The 16,112-nt window shown below is 43.4% G+C and overlaps 1 protein-coding gene across 5 annotated transcripts in view; it reads left to right on the forward strand.

Moving 5' to 3' along the window:
* arid4a (AT-rich interactive domain 4A) overlaps positions 1-16,112 on the forward strand; it is a 125,412-nt gene that overhangs the window by 60,137 nt on the left and 49,163 nt on the right. For all 5 annotated transcript variants that reach the window (XM_078562703.1, XM_078562705.1, XM_078562704.1 and 2 more), the window contains exons 8-11: positions 503-638; positions 1,726-1,805; positions 3,771-3,847; positions 6,674-6,828. In XM_078562703.1, the coding sequence (XP_078418829.1) occupies positions 503-638; positions 1,726-1,805; positions 3,771-3,847; positions 6,674-6,828 (448 nt within the window). The remainder of the gene's footprint in view (positions 1-502; positions 639-1,725; positions 1,806-3,770; positions 3,848-6,673; positions 6,829-16,112) is intronic.

Here is a 16,112-nt window from a genome sequence, read left to right on the forward strand (position 1 = left end):
GAGGTGGATGAGGCATTTAAACTGAGTTGCCATCTGTCCTTCAAGTGGATGTTCAAGATCGCACAGACTGATTTGAAGGACAAGTGAGTTCCCCCTGAGACCTGGTCAACAATTATCGTTCAACTAACACAACCAAAAACAAATTAACTGGTCCATCTCACTTTTGTGTTCGAATTGATTGCCACGTTTCCCTATTTTACACTAACTACACTCAAAAGTCCTTCATTGGTGCAAGTGCTTCAGGGTATCCTGAGGATGTGAAAGGCACTATCCACATACAAGTTCTTTCTCTCTCTTCAGATTCAAACAAATTCTCGCTTCAAATTACTGCTTAGTCCACAACTATGTAAATATGTTTTTGATTGTATTATGCGATATGATATTAAGTATTTTGCCCTTGTAAATATCTGCATACATGCACAAAACTGAAATATTTATTAAAGCCCTCATTATGATCATCATTAAGAACTTCATGGGATTTAAAAATATATATATTTTGCAGACCTGAGGATGAAAGGGAAGAGGAACCAAGTGAAGATGAGGATGATGACAAGCGACGTCTTAACGATGAACTTTTGGGCAAAGTAGTTTATGTAGATTGTAACGCAGACAAGAGAAAAGGCTGGTATCCAGCTTTGGTAAGTGAGATAATACCACTACAGGACCTACCTTTCAAACTCTTGATTTAAGATATGTAATTGGATCATGATTGCTTAATTTTAAATATTTGTTTTACTCTCAACCATGAGTGTGTGTTAATATGTCTGTTTTACATTGATTTAGAAATGAATGCAAATAACGTGCTGTAAGGGTATACGGTTTATTGTTGAAAGATTGGACATTAAAACCACTTTAGCAAAGAGTGCATATTAATATTAAGCATGTGCACAATCTGATGGGATTGAATTTAAACCACCTTCTCAATACTTAGAGTAAAATGGCACTACCTGGTGTAGCATGAAAGGTAATAGACTGGATAGGTCAAGACTTTGTTCTGATCTTTTCTGAGTTTGATATACTCAGGTAGTAGTTCGATTGCTGGGGTTGCCATTATTTCCCCTGGGCTTGAGAAGGAGAAAATGAGCTCAAATTTGAGATCTTGAGTACAATCCAGTGAACCCCTGTTGGAAAGTATGGCTCTGATGAGAAAAAAAATCAGGCTGTGCTGTGATAACCTTCCAGAGTCAAATTGCTTAGCAATATTTGCTGTTTAGGCTTGTATGTCAAGACACTTAGAGAGGGGGAGAGGTGTCCCTAATTGATGCACTTCATATTTGCTGTTCCTTATGAAGCTTTAAAGAAATGAGTCGGAAAATTGTACCTGTACATTTTGTATTTTACTTTAATTACAAGCTGTTCCTCCATCTTGATTTGTTTAATCAATTGAAACTGATATTTGGCATCTAATAGAGTTTTTAATTACACAAACTGTTTTCCCCCTCTTGCTATCTCGTGGCACCCTGAACTGCCCCAATGACTTTTGCTAGAAAACATCCCAATGTAGGTCTACATTTATTTTGGGCTTACCTGGTAACCAATCTTAAGGTGACCATAGTGAGATTTCAATTCCAGTTGGGTGATGTATATCTAGAGCATCTTGTTGTATTAGCAGAAATTCAAAATGACTTTAAATATTCCTAAATATTTTTCTTCTTAATCTTTTAGCGTTTTGGCTTTGGCTTTTAAATTTTTTTTTAAAGAATTGCTTGCCCCTTTTCATTTCAGGTGCTCTCTCCAAGTTGCAGTGATGAAATCACTGTGAAAAAGGACCAATGCTTAGTGCGATCCTTTGCAGACTCCAAATTGTAAGTGTAAATATGAAACGTATGGATGCAAAATAAGCTGTTTAACTTGCAAGCTGTTTGAGTATGTAAATCTGTCACCATCTCCCAAAAGATTTCTACACTGGTTGTAGGTAATGTCTAGCACTAATTTTTGAATGCTAAGCTTTATGGCAAAGTGAAGCTATACTTAAGTTTCATTCTTTGTTAAAGATGAGATATTATTTTCTACAAATGTGGTTGACTCTTAAATGTGGTTCACTCTTAGATGCCCTCTGAAATGGCCTAGCAAGCCATTCAGTTGTATCAAGCGCTAAAATGGAATTGGACGGACCACCCAGCATCGACCGAGGCACCAGAAACGACAATGGCAAACTCAGCCCTGTCGACCCTGCAAAGTCCTCCTTACTAACATCTGGGGGCTGGTGCCAAAATTGGGAGATCTGTCTCACAGACTCATCAAGCAACAGTCTGACATAGTTATATTCACGGAATCAAACCTACAGACAATGTTCCAGACACCACCATCACCATCCCTGGTATGCCCTGTCCCAGCAGCAGGACAGACCCAGCAGAGGTGGCGACACAGTGGTACTTTAGACAGCACCTTCCAAACCCACAACTGCTACCATCTCAAAGGACAAGGGCAGCAAACACATGGGAACACCACCACCTGCAAGTTCCCCTCCAAGCCATTCACCAACCTGGCTTGGAAATATATTGCTGTTCCTTCACTGGGTCAAAATCCTGGAACTCCCTTCCTAACAGCACTCTGGGTGTACCTACACCACATGGACTGCAGTGGTTCAAGAAGGCAGCTCACCACCATCTTCTCAAGGGCAATTAATGTTGGGCAATAAATGCTGGCCTAGCCAGCAATGCCCACAACCCCTGGACAAATAAAAAAAAAGATTCAGAAGTGACACTAAACCGCAAAGAAGGTTTTGGCAGGCTTCATGCTTAAACATGCAGTTCACTAGAACTGACTTTGAAGCTGCTCGCAAATGTCTATTTTACCTTTATCTTTAAACTAAGAAACAATTTGGTTCAGGTGAAATATGATAAGATCATTTAACAACTCAAGTATTTGACTATGACAGCTTTTAAATTCTGTTCCAAAACTTTTCCTGATGTTTACATGAGGTTGCTATTGTTCCAGTGCTTTCTGTGGGGTTCCAGTGCTTTCTGTGGGGTTCTCCCAATCTGCTGTCACTTCAACAGAAACCACAGAGAAACTGTATAGATTGCCACTCTGCACCATGTTGTTTAATATTAAGCTTCAGTAACCCGAATGGCCTTTTGTTGTCCTTGTCCTACATTGTTGTAAAGTGATTATTGCTGCTATCATTTGTAAATTGTTCCTTTAAAATAATCTAGGTGTGACTGGACCATTTTCTTTATGCAATCATAATTGCTAAAGTCAGAACAAAGATGATGGCACTAAAGCCGTTCAATCTCATCATGGCATATTGTTTGGCTGGCAGTTTAAATACTTAATTCTAACCAGGAATTCACTAACAAGATTGAAATGACCAAATTAAATGCAACTTCCACAAAACAGTTTCAAATGCACAGTTTTTAACTGCATTATTAACCATTGTACTCTCAAGTGTTCAGACTTATGGATATAAAACCCTTTCTTCATGAATCATTGTGTGACCATCTGCTCAGGAGAGGAGTTACTGGTGCAGCAATGTCAAGAAGGACTTGAGCAGGGTGTTTTAAGTGTTATCTTCTCATGGTTGTCTGCATTTGAAGCTCAGTTTTCAAAAGTAAATTTAGATAATTAGCTATGTAGTAACAGAGGCGGTGCATGCATGGGGACACTTCATTGAAAACGATAGGGCTGTATTTATTAATTTGGTTTTTGTTACTTGGTAAGTAGTTAGTACTAGGACTGTAAAGTCTAATAGAATATCAGGTTATATGTGACAAAGCCAGTGCTCTTTATTTTAAGCTGAACCCTGGTGTCTTTCTTTTAAAAACCAGCTATCCTATAGCAAGAAAGGATATCCGAGAGCTTGACTGGGACAAAGTTTCAAAACCAGACCCGGTTGTTAAACAAGGTAAGGAAAGGAAACTAGCATCGAAGGTGAAGTGAATTGCAAATCTTTCCCCTATCATCTAGTGCTGCCAGTTGTGACCAGCATATTTGAATCATGGCATGAATGAGGGCTTTTGCCTTGTTTCCTGCTTTTAGACAGTAAAATCTAAATGGCAGAGTCAGACAACAGGCTAGAGCTCTAGATTGTGAAACACGCACTTGTACTTGTGGTCTGTTGGGCTGTCCATGCAGGAGGTTGATTTTGTTCCATAGGGGGAATGCTGTGATAAACCATAAAATTTTTATTTTATAATGGAGTCTCTAGTTTTTACCATTGTAAAGCTTGTTATAGTGCCACTTGCATTTATTCCAACTACATAATCTTGTGATTTTGACTTGAGATGTTGGCGGGAGTGTATGGCTCAAGTAATTATCAGACTGTTTCTTTCATTTCTGGGACTTGGATCTAAATCTGTTCCACATAGGTGGACTGCAAGTCACAACTCTAATGACTGATAACTCAGTAGATGCTAATTGAAATAAGTTGGGCAGTCTTAATTCACTGTACAGCAAATTCAAGTTGCACCAGTTAGCAGCTTCACTCAGAGGCTGCAAGCATACATATAATGTGAAAAATTGATGTGATTTTGACAAGTGAAGATTTTCTCAGTAGAAAAGGGTAGGTAGAATTGCCACCTATCTTAAATTTGTGCAACGCTTGATGCTAACACTAGAAGCTTCCTTCCTTAGTGTTGATATTCTGTACCTTTGGGAACAAAATTACACCAAAAAGCATCATATCATTCCATCTGTGTGACAACTTTATTTCAGTAAGTTGTAGGGTAACCAAGCCACAGCTGTCAATTTCTCCTTTACTCTTTAATGCTGTCTTTAAGAGAGCATTCAGTGTTGTCCATCTTAACATACATGGTAATACAAAACCAAATACTGCAGATGCTGGAAACCTGCAATGAAAACGGAAAATAATGGAAATACTCAGCAGGTAAAGCAGTACCTGTGGAGAGAGAAACTGAGTTAGTGTTTCAGGTCAATGACCTTGCGTCAGAACTGAGAAAGGTTAGAAATGTAATAGGTTTTAAGCAAGTGAAAGGGGGAGGGTGGAGAAAGAACTTGTCCTTTTGGCTCTGCACCACTACTGTATTGTCATTTAATATCTCCTGTCTTCACCCTATCACTGACCTTCACTTGTGTTCTTTTTTCATTCCCCCCCTCCTTTTCACTTGCTTAAAACCTATTACATTTTTATCTTTTCCCTGTTCTTACTAAAGATCATTGACCTGAAACATTAACTTTATTTCTCGCTCCACAGATGTCCCCTGACCTGCCGAGTATTTCCATCATTTCTTTTTTTTTGTTTAACTTACATGCTATTTAATTTCAGGATTTCTAAAGTCATTATAAAAGCAAATCATTGGGGTTCATTTTTAGAGTGATAGAATTGAAAGGTAGAGAAATTATGTTAAACTTATATGGAACTTTGATTAGACTATATTTACAAGTACTGTGCACAGTTCTGTTCTCAATATAATAAAAATAGGATATAGAGGCACTGGAGGAGATGCAGTTTATTTTTACAAGGATGATAGCAGAACTTGAGGTTATACCAATCAGTAAAAATTGAACTGACTTGATGGGGGTTCTTGTCTTCAGAGAAAAGATGGTTGAGGATGACTTGACCTGTTCCTAGAATGTGAAATGGTTTGATGATTTGATAAAGTAGATGTGGAGAAAATGTGGGGAGACCTAAACAAGGGGCCACAAACATAATACTATTAAATCCAATAGGTAATTCAGGGGATAATTCTCTACCCAAAGAGTGGTTAGAATGTTGAACTTGTTCGTAGTAGTTAAGGACAATTCTTTTTAATGCATTTCAAGGGATGCTTGATAAAGACATGGGGGAGGATGGGATAGAAGGTTCTGCTGATAGTTCGATGAAGAGGTGTGGGGCATAAACATGACACAGATTAGTTAGGCTGATTGACTGGTTTCTGTGCTGTACATTGCATGTAATGCTGCATAAATGAATATACATAGGCATGTACATGTTCCTTATTAAACATATTGTATTTTAGGTAGATCCAAAATATTTTATTATGGATTATATAATCAAACAAATATGCATATATTGATTTGCTTGTTGGTCTCTAGTAAACAGCTAAATCTTTTTGGCAATTCAGCATTAGGCATCACTTCCACGTTTGGAGAAGCTGTGTTGCTTTTGTAAATATGCCTCCATTTCTATAGGTGCTCACTTTCAAAAAGCTGCATTCCTACTAAACTTATGGGTGTATGTTCCATAGGGTCCAGGGCACTTCCATATTTTCACTTCTGGGAGCATGGTGAATCTGTGCTGTAAACTTTTATCTGACTGCTACAAGTCTTTTATCAACTGAGAAGCGACCAGTGAAACTGACTTTGCCAATGTTGGCTTGCCTAACATTACAATGAAGGGTTTTGCTGGAGTGAAGGAGGAGATACTGCTTCCACTGGGTGGGTGGATTGGTAACTACAGGACATAGATTTAAGATAACTGGCAAAAGAACCAGAGGGGAGATGAGAATATTTTTAACACATCATGTTGTTATGATCTGAAATGTACTGGCTGGAAGGGCAACAGAAGCAGATTCAGTAGTGACCTACAAAAGGGAATTTTTATACACTTAAAGTAAGGATTTGCAGCACTATTTGGAAAGTGTGGGGCAGTGGGACTAATTGGCCAGTTATTTCAAAGAACTGACATAGATATGATGGCCAAATGATTCTATGTTGGTCAGATATCAACCAAATTAATAAGATCTAACTTTTGAATACTGGTTTTCTGTAGCACTTGAAGAAGCTCACAAATTCTACCAGCAACGGATTGTTCCTGAGAGCTGGAAGGTGGACATGAGTGTCATTTTAGAATCCTCAAGTAGTGATGAGGAGGAGGAGGAAGAGGAAGCAGAGAATGATGAGGACGTTGAGGAAAAGAAGCAAGAGGTAGGACATTTTTGCAATTTTCTACTTGAAAATTTGGGGTCAGAAACTATCACAAGGAATTGATTGCCTTTATAGAATAATATTAAGATACAGAGCTTGAATTTTTTTGGTTAAGCATTTTAAATAAATTTTTCTTCAGCGGGAAGCTTAATATAAATATATAAACACGAAACAAACAAATTGACCTTGTTGGGATTTTTAATTTATTGAAAAACCTGAAGGCAAATTGCTCAAAGAAGAACAATAGATTGAACAATGGAAGTTTCATTTATTTTCCAACCATAATGCAGACACCACTCCCAAAATGTCAAAGCTACCTGTTTCCAAGCTATAGCAAATGTCAGCAACTCTAGCTTATATGCAACAATGTTGCTACATTCATAAAGCTAACAGATCAACAGGTCATCACATTTTACAACAATTATTCTTTTTAGCTTCAGGTTTCTCAATGAATATCATAATGTGTATGCCACATTATTGAACATTTGTCTGATCTTTCAAAGTAAAATAAATTGAAAGCGGAGAAAATTGCATCCACAGATTTTCAGTCTCCAGTGAACTGCTAAACCCTTTAAATTCTTGACAGAACTGCTTAAAGTTTTAGAATGTATGCATATTGGCAATACAGCATTGAACTTCACTTGGATGAAACTTTGCTCCTGAGTAAATTTAGTTTCATTTCCACTGCTTGGTATGATCAAGACTGCACTGTGGATAGAATTGATTTAAAATCTGCATGTTCAAGCTGAAGTGGGTGGGTGTCCAGTCCACTTCCTACAGGGTTTCCCTAGCAACATGCTGATGGTTTTATCATGAGCATGCTCAAAAATAATTCAAGACCTTGCAGCAGCTTGGCAGACAGCCTGTGGAAGCTTGCCATATTTTCAAATCCACTTTCCATGACTTGAACGTAATGTTGGATTTTTTTTCCCAGGCCAAAAACAACACTAAAGTCAAGTAATGACACTAATCAGCTAATTAGGAAAGGGAGCGAAAAGCTTTTGTCCAGATAGATTGTGCTGCAGAATTTTGACTCCTTTATGGTTATAGATCATTTGACTTGTGAAGTAAATGTTTTGTGTCCCGATTACCTCTCCCCTTATCATACATGTGTATATAAATTTAAAAGTATCAAATCTTGGCTTTGTAATTATATAAAACAAACTTCTTTTTGATGTAACAATACTCTGGTAAATGTATTCATACCGATAAAACATTCACTTGTAGCATACACATCACACCCCAAACAGTCATACTTACACTTTACATACATTATGGTTTTAAAATATATCACACTTGCACCTGACTGGTTTAATAAATATTCATAAGGCAGCAAGGTTACAGCTGGGCGGTGAGAAAGCTATTCACTTCCTGTTGTTTTCTTCTGGCATTTCCCTAAAATAATGAATTGGGAGACTGACATGCAGTTACCAATTTGAGGAGACACTGCCCTGAGCAGGAGTAATTAGGCTCTAATTAACCTGAGGTGTACCAGCTCTTGCCTGCAGGGTACAGTTGAGCAGCTGGAGGATCAGGGATGGAATTTTCCATGCTCTGCCTGTCAGTGGTGGGCCGCGTTGCCCACCATCGGATGTCGGGAATCTCATTGTAATACATCTGCATATCGTTTTAAGTCCATCCAGCCAGAATCATCCCCCCATGCTTGATCATCTGATGTGTTTCACAGCAGCATATATAAGGCATGCACTTGGCAGGCTGCACTTTGAGAGGAGTTCGGAGGTGAATGCACAGTAATGTTGTGCAGTGCTCGCCAGGATCGCTTGTTGGACTTCAAGGTTGAGGCATGTTGTGGGGGTGGGTATGTGGGCAAGGGCTGCCCTGTGGTTGAGGCATGTTGGAGAGGGAGTACTGGCTGCCCTACAATAGAGGCATGTTGTGGGGGTGGGTGTGTGGGCAAGGGCTGCCCTGTGGTTGAGGCACGTTGGAGGGGGAGCACTGGCTGCCCTACAATTGAGGCGTGTTGGGGGGGGAGGGGGGCAAGGGAGGCGCCTGGCTGCACAGAGGGAGGAGCAGCATCCTCAGGAAGAAGGGGTGACGGGCTCCCTCACATGCTGCTGAAGAGCCACAGAAAGCCATTGCTGGTCAGCATCTAGCTAGACCCAGGGTCTATAGACACCGCCTTTCATTCCTGCAGATGACTGAGAACCAGCATCGCCAAAGGCTGTGCATCTAGGGAAGTGGTTGGTCACTACTAGAACCTGCTGCTGCAGGATTTCGCACCATGGGGACATGTAGGGCATCTACTGCCCGTGGCTGTGAAAGCGACCGCAATGCTCAATTTTTATGCCAGTGGCTCCTTTCAGTCTTCATAGGTGACCTCTGTGTGATATCACAAGTCTCTACCCGCAAGTGCATCCATGAGGTCACAGATGCCACCTTCGTGAGGGCACACAACTTTGTGCATTTCACCTGGGACCAGGAAAGCCAGGATGCAAGAGCAATTGGATTTGCCCAGCTCGCAGGCTTCCCAAAGGTGCAGGTGCAGACTGCATTCACGTGGCGCTCAGATCTCCGTTGCAAAAGCAGCCAACTATGTCAACTGCAAGGACTTCCATTTGCTGAATGTGCAGGTGATGGACGACCACCACAAATGTATCCTGTAGGTCTGCGCACGGTTCCCGGGAAGTGTCCGCGATTTCTACATTCTCAGGCGGTCACAGATCCCTGACCTCTTCCAGGGTCCATAGAGACTGCAGGGATGGCTCCTCGTGGACAAGGACTACCTGCAGAGGACATGGCTGATGACACCCATATGGTGGCTGGAGGGATGGCTCCTCAGGGGCTAGGGCTACCCACATAGGACGTGCCTGATGACATCCACGTGGCGGCCTCAGACTGCAGCAGTGTGAAGGTACAACGAGGCTTATGCTGCAACTTGAACCTTGGTAGAGCAAACCATTGGGATGCTGAAAATGAGGTTCCGGTGACTGGACCGGTCTAGTGGAACCCTGCAATACAGTCCACCAAGGATGTCATGCATCGTCGTTGCCTCCTGCGCCCTTTACAACCTGGCACTGTAATGGGGAGAGGAGCTGGCTTAGGAGAAGCTGGAGGTTTCCTCCGGTGAGGAGGCTGTTGACAGGAATAAGGGTGAGGAGATCCTCAAAGGTGAGGATGACAGTGATGAAGCCCTTGCACTGGCCAGACGAGGCAGGCGTGCTCGGGAGGCCCCCATAGCTGCTAGATTTGTGGAGGATGATGAAGATATGCATTGAGGAGACACCATAGATCTTTATGTTGCTTCTGTGAACATTTGACTCCTGTCTGGCTTAAGGCAGTGCACAAACCCTCTGTGATAAGGCTCCTGTCGTAGGGCGCAGCAGAAGCCCTAATAGTCGCTTGATTCCCGAAGGACAATGATGACATGCAATGAGGACACTCCATAGATCTTCACACAGCCTTTGTGAATGTCTGATTCCTGTCTGGCCAAGGGCAGCTCGCTTACGCTCTGTGATCAGGTTCATATCTGGAGATGTAGCTGTGAAACTTTAAATGCACCTGATCCTTTGTCAGCCTTCAGCACCTGACTCCTTCAGGAACACAGCATCACTGGTCACAGATGCTGACGAGATGGCGGCCAGCCTCACCTTAAAAGTGCTGAGAGCACACAGAGAGAATGATGGAACTCTGTGACGCCTGCCCATGACATTCTGGCAGCAATGACAGGTACCATCGAGGTGCAGGTATCACTAATGTATCCCGACAGTATGAGGCCGGACCATCACATTGGTCTGAAGGCTGCACAAAGCACAGGGAAGAGGCCCTGGACTGAGATACCTGCCTTTATCTTGTGCAGGAACTGAGATTTTACATCTGAGTGACACGAACACTGCTCATCAGAATAAGGAGCCATAGGTAGGGAAACATTCTTGGGAGTTTATTTACAATAGTGAACATTATGTAAAACTGATTAACACCTGTGCCAAGGCTGTGCAACTACATCTTCTTAACGCCCGGACACGCCCTGGCGTGCCTTGTTGCCGTCCGGCGGCGGAGGCCCCCGATGGGAGGCCCTCTACGGAGGTGTTCTCCCTCTTTCTATCGGGGACCTGGGTTGGAGGGTGTTGCATGCAGCAGTGCCCTATAATCGTAAAATGTGTAGGTTCACGGACTCCCAGGCCACTTGCCCTTTTTGCGGTCTTGTGGAGTCCGTGGACCACGTGTATATAGGGTGTCTTAGGCTGCACTCCCTTTTTAGTTATTTAAAAAATCTTTTGTTACTGTTTTGGTTGCACTTCAGTCCCACGCTCCTGATCTACGGACACCCGGTGCGGAAGGGGGTCGGGAAGGAGGAGGACCTCCTCGTGAACCTGCTCCTGGGTCTGGCCAAGTTGGCCATCAACAGGTCCAGGCAGCGGGCGATCGACGGGGGAGTCCTGCCCGATTGTTTGTCCCTCTTCCGCAGCTACGTTCGCGGCAGGATGTCCCTGGAAAGGGAGCACGCGGTGTCTGCCGGCACCATCGAGGCCTTCCGTGCCCGGTGGGCACCGCGGGGACTGGGGTGTTTTGTTGACCCCTTTAATCACATCTTAGTTTGATGTTTGTAAGGTTCCTTTAAAAGTTTTTTTCCTTGATTTTACAGCTGACCTGACTTAGGGGCTGTGCTTGATTTCTCCCTTGTTTTTGCTAATTTAGTTTATTGTTTTGACTCAAAAGAGTTACATCTTCTTAACGCCCGGACACGCCCTGGCGTGCCTTGTTGCTGTCCGGCGGCGGAGGCCCCCGATGGGAGGCCCTCTACGGAGGTGTTCTCCCTCTTTCTATCGGGGACCTGGGTTGGAGGGTGTTACATGCAGCAGTCCCCTACAATAGGAGAATGTTTAGGTTCACGGACTCCCAGGACACTTGCCCTTTTTGCGGTCTTGTGAAGTCCGTGGACCATGCATATATAGGATGTCTTAGGCTGCACTCCCTTTTTAGTTATTTAAAAAATCTTTTGTTACTATTTTGTTTGCACTTCAGTCCCACGCTCCTGATCTACGGACACCCGGTGCGGAAGGGGGTCGGGAAGGAGGAGGACCTCCTCGTGAACCTGCTCCTGGGCCTGGCCAAGTTGGCCATCAACAGGTCCAGGCAGCGGGCGATCGACGGGGGAGTCCTGCCCGATTGTTTGTCCCTCTTCCGCGGCTACGTTCGCGGCCGGGTGTCCCTGGAGAGGGAGCACGCGGTGTTTGCCGGCACCATCGAGGCCTTCCGTGCCCGGTGGGCGCCGCGGGGACTGGGGTGTTTTGTTGACCCCTTTAATCACATTTTGGTTTAATGTTTGTAAGTTTCCTTTAAACTTTGCCCTTAGTTTTACAGCTGACCTGAATTAGGGGCTGTGCTTGATTTACCCCTTGTTATTGTTACTTTAGTTAATTGTTTTGACTCGAAAAGAGTTACATCTTCTTAACCTTCCCAACCCTGCTGATACGTCTTGGTGCTTCCTGGACATCCACAGCGGAGGTGGAGGCAGCCTGTTGACTGCTATGCCCTGCCTGAGATGACCTTGGCGGGTGTCCTCTGGAGGGCCGAGACCTGGAGGGCCTTAGCCTGCTTTCAGGGTCCTGCTGTGTGGCAGTGGCACCCTCCTCGGCCTGTGGAGCTGGAGCTGCTTGAGTCACAGGAAGAGGGGATTCGGATGGGCTAGATACTCCCAGAGTCACCTGGGTGGATGGCCCTGGAGTGTGCACCTACTGATACTCCTCCCTATGGGTGCCTGACGGCCCCTGGCTGACTCCTTGAGGAGAAGGGATAGCTGGAGTGAGATCGAACTGTCCTGCACCCCTCTCGCGTACATACTGTTGGAGGCCAACTATGGTGTCAGCGATGGAGTTCAGCCCGTGCAGCAATGCAGGAGCGATATCTTGGACCAAGATCTCTGTGGCGGCCGCCATCCTACCAGTATTGACCTCAGTGTGTTGGTATGCTGGCGCTATCACCTCAGCCTGAAGGCAGACAGACTCCTTCATCGTGCCTTGCAATCTGAGGAGTGCAGCGGACATCCCTTCCTGGTGTTCCCAAGCTTGCCTTTGCAGCTCCAGCAAGTGAGGTATGATCAAATCCAGAGGCTCGTCATTTGATTTGGACTCAGCAAGTTTCTGGCCTCCAGCAGTCCTCTGTGTGCCAAAGACCTGGGAAGTCCCTGCCGCAGCCTGCTATGGATCAGACAGTGCAATGTGCTCACCAGATTGTGATCCCGTGGCTACTCTAGAGCTAGATCTCACTGAGGTGTGTTTCTCTGCGCTGATGGAGGGTGCAGGTGAGCACTGTGACGGAACTTCAGTGAAGGTACCTTCAGATCCCTCTTCAGAGGTTTCTTCGGGGCTTGATTGGAGGCCCTGGGTCGTGAACTCTGTCGGCTGTTTCCCAGATATGTTTGTGAAAGCAAGGAGAGATAATTAGTGCATGGCATGGGACTGCAGAACAGGACACATCACTCGCAGGTTGTCTGATGGATGTTGCACTGCTGGATTCTCACTTGGTCAAGCATCACCAACCTCCCCGCCAGCACAGGACCGGTCCAGATCCTCTCCGGCCAGCTGGATGGCCCTATTTTTAAAGTCTGTGAGGACCTTGATTTCAGGCATTCCTCCACCAGTCTGCGCCTCTCCCTCTTGTGTGCCAGCTTGTCCTGCATGAATAGAGATAGAGAAAGTGTAAGCAGGATGCCTGGCAGGCCAGATGATAAGTATGCCTGGCATGTGTGGTGGTGAGTGGTCCCACAGACAGAATGAGGACACTGAGGTTGTGTGAGAGAGAGTGAATGGTGATGTCCCTTGAACTGGCAGCGAGTGAGATCCCTGTGGATGTATGATGGGATGGAGAGTGATGAGAACAGTGACTTAACTTGGCGAAACGGAGGATATCATTCACCCCTTTTCGGCACTGGGTGGCTGTTCTCTTTTGTAGGGCGTTGGCAATGACCACTGCTGCTACCGCTTCCCATGCTGGATTAGTGATGTTGCTGCCCATCCTGTGGCCAGAGTGGAAGTAGATGACATCACGGTGGGCCCTCACTGCATCCAAAAGGAGCTCGAGGGACACGTCATTAAACTGGGGGGACTGCAGTCTCCTTGGCTTTTGGGACCATGTGTTCTTTGCAGCAATCCAGGGCTGGAAGCACTGAGAGGTGTGCGTGTGGCTGCACTTTAAATATAGCACCTGGTGTGATGAAGCGGCGAGATGATTGCGTGGCAACCGAATGACAGCCCGCCCACCATTGAAACGGCATGTTTCCCGGGAATGCATAATTAAGGAGGCGGGATTGGGACAATATGGCATGAAAAGCTGCCATTGTGGCCGGCACATAAAATGTCCTTTTTCTCGCCCGCTACCACATTTAGTGCAAATCTGGAATGATCCCGCCCCAGATTTCTTCTGTAGCCTAGTTAGACTTGGTATATTTAAGAGAACAGGCCAAAATAAACACTATTACATGTTTGCAGCTGAAGACTTTCCTGAAGGAAGTCCCTTTGTGCCTATTACGAAATAGCTATCAAAATGTAAATATTTAACTATTGTATAATCCATTTTATAATCCAATTTTTACAATTGATTGTGAGCTCTTTAGTACAATGCTTCTATCATGATTAAGCATCGTGATCTCCAACTTATCATGAGCAATGCCAAGGGACATCTTCTAGTAAAAATGAAACTTCTGTGATCTGTTCTTGCACCAGATAGTTACTGTTTAAACAATATTATAGAATCATATAAATTTACGGTATGCAAGGAGGCCATTCCACCCATGTCCATGCCGGCTGATGATGCTTTCCAATTTTTTAAAACAGAAGCTTTGTGGTGGGGTGTGTGTGTTTTGTGTGTGAAGATCCATTTGATCATCACATTACAAATGTTTTACTTTCTGACAAGCATGTCTATTTTGGTTAACAAATCTGCCCTCTAATAAAATACTGTTGCATCTGTCCTGTGCCCATTTGGTCGCCAAGTACATCAGCATTAAACTCCTGGCATCTGAGATAAACATTTCTCTCCAATTTCTCTTCTTTCCCCAAAACCACACCACACCTAAATAAAAGGACATTTGTACCTGCACTTGTATATTTGTACCTAGAAGGAAAAAAGAAAGACTTGCATTTATAAAGTGTCTTTCACATCCACAGGACATCCCAAAGTGTTAACTTATTTTGTGCAGTCACTGTTGTAATATCGGAATCACAGCCAATTTGAGCACAGCAAGCTCCCATAAAACAGTAATTTAATAAGGATCAGATTTTTTTTATTAATGATTTTAAGTGGCTAGGTCACGGTGTGTGTCACTGTAGCTCTTAAGGTATTTCATGAGCAGTATATAATGTGACAATTCTTTTTTATGGCTTGATTAACAGTACTGCTATACTTGAGAAATGGTTAACAATTAATAGATTTAGATTAGCAATTTTTGTAACGTGCATTTCTATTTGAATTCATTATTGCAGCTTCCATAATGAATCAACGATTCAAAACTGCAAATTGTACCGGAATTCTCTGAAGCAAATAGCATCAGTTTTTTTTCAAACTTTGGTTCATAATAAGCACAGACCAGTTGTTGTTTTTTCATTTATCTTTCACATAATATATTTATCATTTACTGCCAGCCCCTTGGGTTGATGTGGTTCAGAGTAAGTATAGTAATCATATAGTTTAGGGTTCATATTAATATTTTAGAGGTAGTTTTTACATTTGGAAAGGTTAAATTTGTACGGGTAAGGTAATTGATATGCTGGACTTTTAGAAATTGCCAGAACTCCTCAAATAATGGCAGTTCGGAAGGCTCTTTGTGTACTCATAAGGTCAGAGTTAGGAGGGTGAGAGCCATAAAAATGACAGGTGGCCTTCATTTAGCTGGGAACTGCAGTCAGTAAGTCTGAGGAGAATTGCCCTGATTTCATTAGAAATTTAAATTATTCGTACAAACCTCGGGGTCAAAAGATTTTGATTTTGAAGCCAGAAGTTAATAGATTTTTAGATTAATCGGATATCTCAACTAACCTCTTTTGCCATCAAGATGAGTAATTCAGGGTGGAGTCTTGTCTGGAATTCTAGGAAGTTGTCTGTGGATTTTTCCAGAAGGTCTTTGGGTTTGGAATTAAAGCACCTGAGTTCGTCAATGTAAGCCCTGAGTTCAGCAGGCAGAGAAAGAAAGTCTACTAAAAGCTGAAAAGTAGCTGTAGACCAGAAGCAAAAGGGAGATCAGAAGTTGGGGATATTTCTGAAGTGGAGGCACTAAGCATGAATGCAATGATGCCCATGTTTGAGCTGAAAAGTCCTTTGTGAAGTTT

The sequence above is a fragment of the Cetorhinus maximus genome, chromosome 18 (genome assembly GCF_964194155.1).
Source record: "Cetorhinus maximus chromosome 18, sCetMax3.hap1.1, whole genome shotgun sequence".
NCBI lineage: Eukaryota > Metazoa > Chordata > Chondrichthyes > Lamniformes > Cetorhinidae > Cetorhinus > Cetorhinus maximus.